The following is an 11,746-nucleotide window of genomic DNA, read 5'->3' on the forward strand; positions in this document are numbered from 1 at the left end:
GATACCCTACTTTAAATGCGCAAATATTCATCAGAAGTGTATGATATCCTTAATCCCTATGTCAACATTAAGAGCCTGTTTGAACATAAGATTTTTTTTATTTTTTTTTTCGATTTTTTTTTTTACTTTTCCAAAATAAATGTTTGGCCATAAATATTTTAATTTTTACTTGAAGATAAATTTTGAAATTTTTCGAAAATTTGAAAAATCCAAAAAACTGTTTTTTGAAATTTTCACTCAGATCATTCACAAAAATTAAAAAATAAACCAAAATTATATTCATGTTCAAACATAACTCTAATTTTTAAATACCATTTTCACTTAAAAAAATTTCCCTTTTTTTGGCCTTTTACAATTCTTATGCCCAAACGCCCACTAAGAGCCCGTTTGGACATAAGAATTCTTTCACTTTTTGTTCGATTTGTTTTCTTCGAAATCAGTGTTTGACCATAAAATTTCCAATTTTTACTTGAAGATGAATTTTGAAATTTTCGAAAAACTCAAAAAGCTATTTTTTAAAATTTTCACTCAGATCACTTAAAAATAAATAAAAAATAACCCTAAATTATATTCACGTCCAAACACAATTCTAATTTTCAAATACTATTTTCACTTTGAAATTATTTTTCCCACTTTTGTTTTGGAATTTTATCATTCTTATGTCCAAAAGCCAACTAAAATTCCTAATTTCCTAGTACTTCTTACTTAAAATATTTTTGATGAAACAAACGACCCCTAAGTCACTCCCAATCGTGCTCCTCAACAACTCAAAAACAAATCCTCTACTTCCCGGAATCGTTACTCTGTAATCGGCGTCCACTTTACACAGCTCACACTTCTAAAACTTCCAAACAAATCTCTCTCCCCCTTTAAGCCCCACCACCGATTTACTGACGCCGCCTATATAAATCGCCGAAGCCAATAAAATAAAAATAGAAAAAAAAGCCAAAGAAAAAACCAAATAATATTACAAAGAAAAACAAAATAACAGAATATTTTGATCATCACAGTTCACAAAATTCCCTCAATTTCACCAGCTTCTCTTACCTGTCCCCCCACCCCCCCAATAAAAGTCCAACCCCCTACCTAGCCATTATATATGTATCTATAGGTTCATTTATACAAATTTTCCGGCGAGTAATGCTTCTTCTTCTTCTTCTTCCTTAGCTGAGGTACAAATTTTCCGGTGATGGCAGACGACGTAGTACCGAAGACATTTAGAGCGTTAGTAGAAAGTGCTGAGAAGAAGTACGCCAGAGTACGGGATTTGCCGGCGTACGGACGGTGGGGAACGAGCAACCACTACTTTCACAAGGTGTTTAAAGCGTATATGAGGTTATGGAAGTACCAGCAGGAGAATCGAGCGAAGCTAACGGAGTGCGGTTTACAGCGATGGGAGATCGGCGAGATCGCTTCGAGAATCGGTCAGCTTTACTTTACGCAGTACATGAGGACTAGCGAAGTTAGGTTTTTACTCGAATCGTATATTTTTTACGAAGCGATTTTGCACAGGAAGTATTTCGAAGGTTCTGGGAAAGAACGAATGGTGAGGTTTAAAGAGCTGAGGTTCTATGCTAGGTTTTTAATGGTTTCGTTGATTTTAAATCGATCGGAAATGGTGAAACTGCTTATGGAACAATTTAAAGCTATTGTTGATGACAGTAGAGCTGCTTTTCCGGTACTAGTTCATTATCCTTGTTAATTTTGCTTCCAAATTTTGTGCTTTTAATAAGCTCATCTTTAACAATTAAGTAGTTTTTTTTTTTTTGGTTAAAATGAAAGCAATCTGAGTAAATATTTTAATTCTTAGGTTTCGCTCATTGCTATTTCTGAATTTTGTTTCTAATTATTTGCAACTGAAGCTTTAGCTAAGAAGAATTTATCTTCTGAATTTTGTTGATAAAGCTGCTTTTCCGATACTAGTTCCTTTTATTAGTTAATTTTGCTTCCATTTCTCTGGCTCTGAAGCTCATTTGACAATAATTTGGCAGTTTTTTGTTCTAGTGAATGCATAGTTAGAAGAATTTGTCATGGGTGATAAAAATCCAGTAATTTAGCTGTCAGATTGAGGAATTAACACGAATTTTTAAGATATTCCAATAGCTTTATATCTGAATTGTTAGGTTTCACTCATTGCTATTTCTGAAATTTGTTTCTAATTTAGTGGAGCTGAAGCGTAATTTAAGAAGAACTTATCATTTGTATGATAAAAATCCAGTAGTTTAGCTACTAGATTGAGGAATTATCAAGAATTTCTTACATATTTCAATAGATTTATTAAGTTAGCTTTGGTCAGACTGTTGGTGAGAAGTCCAGAAAAGGAATTTATCAGATGTATGGTGAAATCCACAAATTTACCCGTCAGATTGAAGAATTGACATAGTTTTAAAAACATTTTTCAGTAGATCACTTGAGTTTGCTACGTTCCTTCTGCTTGGAAAGCGAGAGTCTCTTTAATCTAGTAAATTAGGCACCTCTTCTAGCTCCTTACCATAGTAAATGATTTTTTTTTTTTTGGGGGGGGGGGGGGGGGCGCATACAGATAGTAAAGCAAATTTAATACACGCCAAAATTCTGGAATTTGTAACCTGAGCTATTGAGACATGTAATATATCTTCTCTAGACTAAGCTCTGCCATGTATCATGTTTTTGGTTGCAGTGACTGAGAACATGTAACAATTGACACATGTAGTATGGCTTCTCTGGACCATCTTTTTGTGTTTTAGTGATGGAGAACTTGTCGTTATTGGTCATAGTAAAGAATGGTCAATCTGTGAAAAAACTGAGATAAGTTTCAGGTGGAATGACCTTTTTCTTACTGATTAATATACCATGACTTCTTCCGGAGCTGAGCTGGGATAAGACTTTCTTAGTGTTCAGACCTAAATCATTGACAATTCTACGCTATTTACCTTGGTGTCTTCTACAAAAGTGGTTTTATTTTAGCTGAATTGCCAAAAAGTGCTAATTGCCCCTGTACCTTCTACTGTAGAAGGAACACATAAGGGTGAATGACAAAATGCATTAACTCATCAATCTTTCTTTAATACTTAACTTACATCTTCCTGCACCATTGTAAGGCGGATAAGGTTGGTATTTATGAATTTTGGAGGGAGGTGCGCTAGGGATGGTGAACCTTGCGCAAGCAACTGGTGACTTGTTTCGTCGCATTCTTTTGCCTTTTATTTGGTGTCAAGGCATATTCTCTTTGTTTGCTTACATGTTGTACAATGTGAAGTGTGAACAAATATAGAGACTACGGCTAAAGGCTTTAGTCTAGTAAGAGTGCAATTCGTGATGCGTCAGTTGGGCACATGTCACATATTCGAACCCTGCCATTGCAATAAAAAAGCTTGTATTTAAACAAAGAAGGGTAGATGGGTGGTCCTATTATCCACCGAGTTGTGGACTGTGCTACACTAGTTTCTGGGTTTTCTCGGTTACCAAAAAAATAGAGACTAAGAGCTACTCATCCGTACACACACACACATGTGTGTATGTATATATGTGTGTGTCTCTCTCTCTCTATATATATTTAGTGTTTGTATATATAAACACACATTATTTGTGTATATATCCACATATATATGTATATGTTCAAATTCCAGCGGCGGCGAAAAACACTAGGGGATTTATTTCCATTTGCCTAAGCCTTCGAGGGCAGTATCCAGTACCTGTATGGTGGGAGGTAGCAAGCACTTGGTTTCCCGTGGAATAATCGACGTGCGCGCAAGCTGGCCTAGATACCATCGTCATTAAAAAAATATACATATAAAGAGAGAGACATTAAGAATCTTGGTTGAGTTGTATGCTGCTCTATTGATGGTAGTGCTCGTTACTTCAAAATCAAAATTGAAGTGTGTCTAGGGATATGGTTTACATGCTCCTAAAGAAACAAGGGTCATATATTAAGCAAGATTTTCTGCATATTATCTTCTAAATCTCTGAGTGTGAACCCAAGATTTGTTATGCCCGTCCACTTCATGAACATTTGAGCAATCATATGATTTGCACTTCGCAGAATACAGAGGAGATAGGTTCTGGAACTATCTGCAGAAGTGTAGTGTTGAGCACTGAACTAACTACCCATTGATTTCCTTTTCTTTTCATATATCCTATGCATCTCGGGTAGAGAAGTTGCTTGAAGTTGAAGTTACTTGATTGTGCTTGGAGCACCTTTGCATCTTCCTATTCCATTAAAGAATAAAGTGATGCTTCGGCTACTGTAGCCCTGTACTTACTATCTATATTAGAACAGAAATTCTGTATCTCTTTCCATAAGATGAACTGTAGAAATGATTTCACCACAGGGTACTAACTTCAAAGAGTGGAGACTGGTGGTGCAAGAAATTGTTAGGTTTACAAGAGTTGATTCTCCATCTCCAGATGCCAGGCCTCTACGATATTGTGCTCTCTTTGATTCACATCCGTCATCTCGTCCATATGTAGCTCGCTTCCATGCTAAGAAGGTGCTAAAATTTCGAGATGCACTTCTGACAAGTTATCACAAAAGTGAGGTATCGACGACATCCTCATACTTCAGTGTTCAGTTGTGCTCAATTATAATGCACAATTAACCTTTCCTCACTTTTATTTCAGGTCAAATTTGCAGAATTAACACTGGACACTTACAGAATGCTGCAATGTTTGGAATGGGAACCCAGTGGATCTTTCTACCAAAGAAGTCCAGTTGAACCACGAGAGAATGGTGCTGTTACTGACCAATCTGTAACTTCTGGACTGATAGATATAAACTTGGCTGCTGAGATGATGGATCCAGCTTTGCCTCCAAATCCCAAGAAGGCTGTTCTTTACCGTCCTTCTGTTCCGCTATTGATATCTGTGAGTTCTGTTATGTTTACTCTGTGTTGCTGTTCTGATTAATCTATATCTAAGGAGTCATATAATGAAATACTGCTTCTGATTAATTAAAGGGGAATGTGGAAACTCATCTTTGATGATTGATTTATTGGTTAAGTTATTTGGTTCCCTGTGTTGGGAACTAATTGGACAACTGAACTTAGAGGCACATGGTAATACAATACTACACATGGAGAGTAAAATTTGAAATCTCTTAGTAGTACTCTTGTAGCTTATGTCGCCCACCATATGTTGCCTGAACACTCGATGTTAATGATGATTTCTTTGCACCTAAACCACAATATTTAGGACATTCTAATTAATGGTTGAACCCTGCCCATATCTACGTCGAATATGGAATAACATAGGATCCGAGTAATTGCTTCTGGCACTCCTCCTTAACATTTGGACGCTATTAGTGTGTATCCTTAGTTGGTCTTGTTCTGGCACCTGCAGGTCATCGCTACAATGTGTGAGGAGCTTCCTCCAGAGAGTGTGGTATTAATATATATTTCTGCATCAGGTTAGCGACCTTCTTTTTTTCCCTTAACGGAAACAGCAGGTTAGCTGCTTCAATATCCTCATTGTGGCAGAAATCTCAGTTCTGTATTGATTTCCAGGAAATACAAATCCCAGTACCGCCTCTCACACGGAAAGCTCTTCAAGTTCTAGAAAATCTTCAAAGAACATTGCTCTTTCTCGTACTTCTTATGAACAGAAGGGCGCTTTACATGAAAATTATATCAACACCAATGGAGATACGGGTCAATATTTTGAGAATTGTTTGTGCTTAGGTCCTAGCAGAAGTGGAGGTACACCATCAGAACTTAATTTATGTCAAGTATTGTTGTTCGCTTAGCATTAGTCTGATAATCTCCTCTTTCAAGGCTTTTGGATATGTTATAGTTTGAATTCGTGTTTCCTTTGAATTAATAGGACATTATGTGTTCATCTTGGTTTAGTAGTTGACCTTGAAAATTTTAAACTAAAAACTGAAGATTGTAAGTTAAAACTCAATCTTACGTCAATGAACAGTTTTATTGACTGAACTTTAAGTATGGAATTATTAACTGTGCGTAAACGCATTACCTCTTGAGCCGAGGGTCTACCGGAAACAACCTCTCTACCCCTCGGGGTAGGGTTAGGGCCTGCGTACACACTACCCTCCCCAAACCCCACTTGTGGGATTTTACTGGGTTGTTGTTGTTGTTGTCCATAAATTGGTTCATGATTATCTCAAATTGTTCTAAACCCAACTAGGTTACATTTACTTTTTGTATTTTTGCAGGTTCAAATAACCTCTATCCAGGAGATCTAATTCCTTTCACACGAAGACCTCTATTCCTGATAATTGATAGTGACAACAGCCATGCATTCAAGGCAGGTTTGTCAGAACTGTGTCTAACCCATTAAACCATGATGACCTGTCCTTGAGTAAGACACAGATTCCAATGTGTTTTGGATTCTAGTTGTTGTCTAAAAAATGTGTAATGCTTTTGAGAAAACAAAATGAAATATCTTGGCGTGTTGATTCTTATGTAACACAATTGCAGCGAGAAAAACTTTGCACTAGCGCAGCTTCTTATGGATTAATCTGGCATATTGTCCAGGCAAAACACACTAAGCATATAATGAGATTGTGTCAACATACGTTATGAAACTATGGAGTGGTTGTCCAGTAAAAAGCTAGCTTACTCTCATTTGCTCCCAAGAGAATAAGTGGAATACATGTTTGGGCTGGTTCGGTGGTAACATGTGTTATATATAATCTATCCTTCTTCAGATTGTGCTTTAGCTGTTCCCCAGGAGTATTTTGCTTTCATAAATTACAATCAATTGATAAAATTGTAGTGGGAAGTGCAGGAAGAGAGGCATGAAAAGCCAAAGAGAATCCTGCACTTTTTCTGTCAGGATTCAGTTTCATTCACTACCCTGTTAGCTTATCCGGAGAGTCCTTACCTGAGCTACACATGTCTAAGATTTCCAAATCCCTACATATCCTGAGACCTTTGAATGATTGTACTGTCTTCTTCTGATTGACACCTTTTTGTGCCTGATAACATGTTGAACTTCTGAATTGCCAATAATTCTGTGCTTTTTTTTTCTTGATTGCTTTTGTTGAATTATGTGAATCCGACTCATCTAGAAGTGGTATGCTGTTAAAGAAGGGAGTCTAATTTTTCCAAATCTATAGTTGCTTGTATTCCCCACTTTATGAAGTACAGTTTTTTTAGCTACTCAGAGATCAATTTTGCCTCTTACCAAATGTCAATTAGTGTGGATTAGCTGTTTGTTCTCATCTATTGGGGTTATGGGAAAACTACTGTTGTAAATATTGCACTTCATGTATGACTTATTTATTCGCAAGTTCAATTTTGAAAATTATCATTAGAAGAGGACTGTTTCGTTGCTGATACATCTCCAATTGCTCTCCAGGTTCTACATGGGGCAGAAAGAGGAGAAAAAAGTGCTCTATTTCTCTCTCCCCTGAGGCCATCATTCAAGAATTCAGGTACTGATGTAACACAATCTGGAAGTCAGTTCACCTTGTTCTTGGCTGCTCCCTTACAGGCCTTCTGCCAGTTGGTTGGCCTTGTCTCTTCTGATAAGGATATGGTAAGTAGACCGTGACGCAAATTTCTTTACTGAGCAGTTGTAACTCGGTCTAACTTTCTTGGTAATTTGCTCTTCAGGATTGTGCTGATGAGGCTGATGGCATCATCTCAACTGCATTTGCAGAGTGGGAAGTAAACCTCTGTACATCGACTAGCCTAGATTTGGTTTGGGCTCAAGTTCTTTCTGATCCATTTCTGAGACGGCTTATTCTCAGGTAAGCATTTTCTGTTTGTACCAATCAAGTAAATTCTTCAGTTACAAGTCACCTTAGGAGCCTTCTTGGATATTAACCACATGCTTTGTTCCTCTTGTGCAGATTCATATTCTGCCGTGCTGTGCTCGCTCTATTTTGCTTGCAGGAACGTGAAGATCAGTATTTGCCTGCTTGTCTACCAAAGCTTCCTGATACATTCTCACCAAACTCTGAAACTGTGCAATCAGCTATCAGACGACTTGCAAAGCTTCTACAAGTTTCAGATTGTTTTCGATTTGAATAATAGTAATTGATTAGCATTTGTGCATTCGAAACGTGAAACCTATGCTCCCTTTATGATGTACAAAAGATTGCACCACAAAATGGGTATAGAGAAACCTGAAACTTACCGGTCGGCGTTTTGATTAAGAAAGACACATTGGTAACCCAAGTCCAGGCTGGAAGTAAAAAGGCATTCTTTTAGGTGATGGGTTTACTTAGTTTACAGCAATATCTTCTCATTTCATGTGCAGAAATTGGGGATTTTCTTCATTGTTTAATCTTTTGATAGAATGATAGCAAGCTTTTGGTTGGTGATACAGTCGCTGTTGGATACAAGAGGGTTACTTGGGTTTTTGGTTTCTGTTTTAGTTTCTACAGGAATTTGTACTAATTTGTTCATACCATCCTGTAATATAGAAGTAGGCAGTATTTTTCAATCATTTGTTGAGCAACTTCTCTTCCAATTTTTTTTTTTGATTGAACGAGAAACTGGCGAGGTTCTGTGTTTTAACAGCCACAGGGGACTATCTAATAATTTTGTGGCGCAAGAAAATAGTTTTTGCTCTTGTCCATGAGTCTCAGGGTTTTCTCAAGTGTTGTAGATTTGGAAGTTCTCTTTTGCTAACCACTCAATACAGATACCCACCTAGTTTGAGGCAAAAATTCAAGGGATAATAGGAAACATAGTGAGATGTTTTCTTTTAGAAATTAGTTGGAAGCTATTTTTATGTATACAGAGTTAACTGGTGCAATGGTATATCTTCTAAAACATTGTCATAGAGAGATACCAACACATAAGGTGGATAATAGAAATGATGTTATTGTACAACATAATATGGGTAGCTAAGATACTTGACTGGAGTCTGGAAGGAATTGCATTTGGGAATATTACATTTCAATGATGCAGGGTACAATTCAATTCGCCCATTTTAATGATACATGTTGTTGTCTTGTTGCAAGGCACAACTAAAATATGAACATGATGAATTTGAATTCTATGCTTCACAATATGCCACTAAAAACAATACCACAATCATCTTAGGAGTTTATGCGGTGAGAATGAGAATCACTTCGGAACTCTAGGAAAATGAGCGTTTTAGGCGGGATCTAAAAGCTCTCCAATATGTTGCGGAGCTTTTGGCCGTGCGAAGGTGGATGTAATTCAACTCAAACGAAGTAGTATTCATAGCTTTTAGGGCTCGTTTGGCATGAAGAATAGTGGATAATTAATCCCGAGATAACATTTGAAATGAGTTAATTCCATATTTGGTTGAGATAAAATTGGAGTATAACTAATCCTGAGATTAGAGATTAGTTATATCAGGATTGTAATATTTTTTATCCCTATTGAAGGGTGTAATAATAAATCTCAGAATAACTAATCTCGAGATAACTTATTTCCCAACCAAACGATCTTACAGAATAGTCTAGTGATCAGTAAACGATGAATATAGTGAGGTCCATAAACAAATTGACCCGAACATTACTGTTATCTAAGGCAACATGAATTTGAAGGGAAGAAGCAACTCAAATATACCCTTCCCCCTAATTTGCTGTTATCACCGAAAAAATATTAAATATTTCATCCGTTCACTTTTACTTGACATGTATACTAAAAATAAATTTTTATTTTTACTTGTCATTTTACGCATATCAACAGAAGACAAAAAAAATTTCTTATTATAACACATTATTTATTACTCATTTCAAATTATTTTCTCAAATCCAATAAAATATACATCAATTAATATGGATATTATGATAAATTATATATTTTATTTATTATTTCTTAAGGAACATAAAAAGCCAAAAAATACCGAGTAAAAGTGAACAGAGAGAGTACTACATTAATCCTATTATCTTGTTTGTGGAGTTAACCGCCCAAAAGCAAAAGTAAAGTAAGAAAATACCCCAATCAAACACCACTTAACAATTTCAACCAATAAGAATCAAGTATTCAGTCCTCTCGATCCGGGAACAACCACTAACTTAGAATCTCAACCGTCCAAAGAGCTGGAGAAAACACAACACCCACCTTTTATAACCCTCGATATTCTCCCAAGAAAGCACACGGATAGATAATCTCAACCGTCCGATCTTATCCATCGCCTACATCCACAAAAATATATATAGCTGTCAACCTATAATACTTTGAACCTTTCGCATTCGCTCCACAAAAGCAGAGAGAAGAAAGAAGAAGAAGGAGAATAGAATAGAATACAGAGAAGGTAAATTATCTTATCTCCTTTTTTTTTTATTTTTTTTGCCTTTTCTTTTCCGCGCCATTAATTTTTGAATTATTCTTTGTATTTCATTTATTATTAACATTTTAATATCATTTAGGTTTTATTTAATTTATAGAATGATTGATCTGTCTATAATCTCTAGGGTTTAGGGTTTCTGATAATCTCTCATGATAGGCTTTTGATTAAATGTTGGATCTCATGAATATATCTGGAATTAAGTCTTCCGTCATAAATATGTGAATTTTTTTGTTACTTTGTCATAAATTCGGAGACACAATTAGGTTACTAGAGATAAATTGAACATATCTTTGGTATTCATGTTATGGTTGGAGTTAATAAGTGCAAATTGATTCTTTCGTTGTAATTCGGTGAAATTATTGTTTTTCTTTGTCAGAAATTCTTAGGTACAGCTTTAAGTTGCTAGATCATAGTATATGTTTTTTTTTGGGGGAGTTTTTTGTGTTATAGTTCAAGTTATTAGGGAAAATTGAACCTTTTGTTTTAGTTATGTTAAATTGTTGGTTGTGGCATTTCAGATGGCTCGTACCAAGCAAACTGCTCGTAAGTCTACCGGAGGAAAGGCACCTAGGAAGCAACTTGCTACTAAGGTCAGTTTTTCCTTAAAAATGTTTGTATATGAAATTGTAACCTTATGTTCTGTTTGGTAGCTAATTTTGTGTGGTACTTGAATTAGGCTGCTCGTAAGTCTGCTCCTACTACTGGTGGAGTGAAAAAGCCTCATAGATACCGCCCTGGTACTGTTGCTCTTCGGTAAGTTACATCTTGTGTAAAATACGAGTTGTGTATGCCCAATTTGCATATGATCAATTATTCTTTCTTACATTCTGCAGTGAAATCCGTAAGTACCAGAAGAGTACTGAGCTCCTGATCAGGAAGCTCCCATTCCAGAGGCTTGTTCGTGAAATTGCTCAGGATTTCAAGGTAAATATGGTGGTTTATAATCTGTTTTTGATTCTACATTGCTATGTTGTCTTGGGATGTAGCTTTAATGGTTTACTTGGTGATTGACTGGTTGTTTGTGTGGCTTCTTTGGTTTCAGACTGATCTGCGTTTCCAGAGTCATGCTGTGTTGGCTCTGCAGGAGGCTGCTGAGGCTTACTTGGTTGGTCTCTTTGAGGACACAAATCTTTGTGCCATTCATGCCAAGCGTGTCACTATCATGCCAAAGGACATTCAGCTTGCTAGGCGTATCAGGGGCGAGCGTGCTTAATTTGATCAAGTGTGGTAGCTTTGGTGGTGCTTTTAGATCTTTTTTTTTTTTTTATAAGACAATGATGGTATTAAAATTTAGTAATAGGGATGATATGCTATGTTGATCTTATTTTGTGTGGTGGATGGAGGTGTGCTGTAATTGTTGTTCTGTTTTGGGAAGTGGAGAAGCATAGTATTTGTTGAATCTTTCTAATGTTTTGTTGTCACACCACTGGTGTTGAACACGTTTCAGAATTTGCATCTAATGTTTAGTTCAACTGTTTGGTATTTGCATCTTATCTTTCACTTCATAGTCTTATTGTTAGCATTGCAATGA

The 11,746-nt window shown here is 36.3% G+C and overlaps 2 protein-coding genes across 2 annotated transcripts; both read left to right on the forward strand.

Moving 5' to 3' along the window:
• The first annotated feature begins 737 nt into the window (after window positions 1-737).
• LOC107810537 (uncharacterized) lies at window positions 738-8,403 on the forward strand. Its single transcript, XM_016635331.2, has 9 exons — window positions 738-1,678; window positions 4,311-4,517; window positions 4,600-4,842; window positions 5,317-5,383; window positions 5,481-5,672; window positions 6,149-6,240; window positions 7,297-7,476; window positions 7,554-7,690; window positions 7,793-8,403. Exons 1-9 carry the CDS (start codon window positions 1,190-1,192, stop codon window positions 7,971-7,973), a joined length of 1,788 nt encoding a protein of 595 aa, XP_016490817.1. The 5' UTR covers window positions 738-1,189; the 3' UTR covers window positions 7,974-8,403.
• Window positions 8,404-10,038: 1,635 nt separating this feature from the next.
• Window positions 10,039-11,697, forward strand: LOC107810536 (histone H3.3). Its single transcript, XM_016635330.2, has 5 exons — window positions 10,039-10,179; window positions 10,734-10,805; window positions 10,892-10,968; window positions 11,049-11,139; window positions 11,258-11,697. The coding sequence occupies exons 2-5, from the start codon at window positions 10,734-10,736 to the stop codon at window positions 11,426-11,428; spliced, it is 411 nt and encodes a 136-aa protein (XP_016490816.1). The 5' UTR covers window positions 10,039-10,179; the 3' UTR covers window positions 11,429-11,697.
• The last annotated feature ends 49 nt before the right edge of the window (window positions 11,698-11,746 follow it).

This window comes from Nicotiana tabacum, chromosome 11, assembly GCF_000715075.1.
Source record: "Nicotiana tabacum cultivar K326 chromosome 11, ASM71507v2, whole genome shotgun sequence".
Taxonomy (NCBI): Eukaryota; Viridiplantae; Streptophyta; class Magnoliopsida; order Solanales; family Solanaceae; genus Nicotiana; species Nicotiana tabacum.

Bases quoted from the DNA above. Each gene is read 5' to 3' on its own strand.
- LOC107810537 (XM_016635331.2), top strand. From the start codon at position 1,190: ATGGCAGACGACGTAGTACCGAAGACATTTAGAGCGTTAGTAGAAAGT. The intron at 5,384-5,480 runs GTTAGCGACCTT...ATTGATTTCCAG, and splicing joins AATATATATTTCTGCATCAG to GAAATACAAATCCCAGTACC. The intron at 6,241-7,296 runs GCAGGTTTGTCA...ATTGCTCTCCAG, and splicing joins ACAACAGCCATGCATTCAAG to GTTCTACATGGGGCAGAAAG.
- LOC107810536 (XM_016635330.2), top strand. From the start codon at position 10,734: ATGGCTCGTACCAAGCAAACTGCTCGTAAGTCTACCGGAGGAAAGGCA. The intron at 10,969-11,048 runs GTAAGTTACATC...TACATTCTGCAG, and splicing joins CCTGGTACTGTTGCTCTTCG to TGAAATCCGTAAGTACCAGA. The intron at 11,140-11,257 runs GTAAATATGGTG...CTTTGGTTTCAG, and splicing joins AAATTGCTCAGGATTTCAAG to ACTGATCTGCGTTTCCAGAG.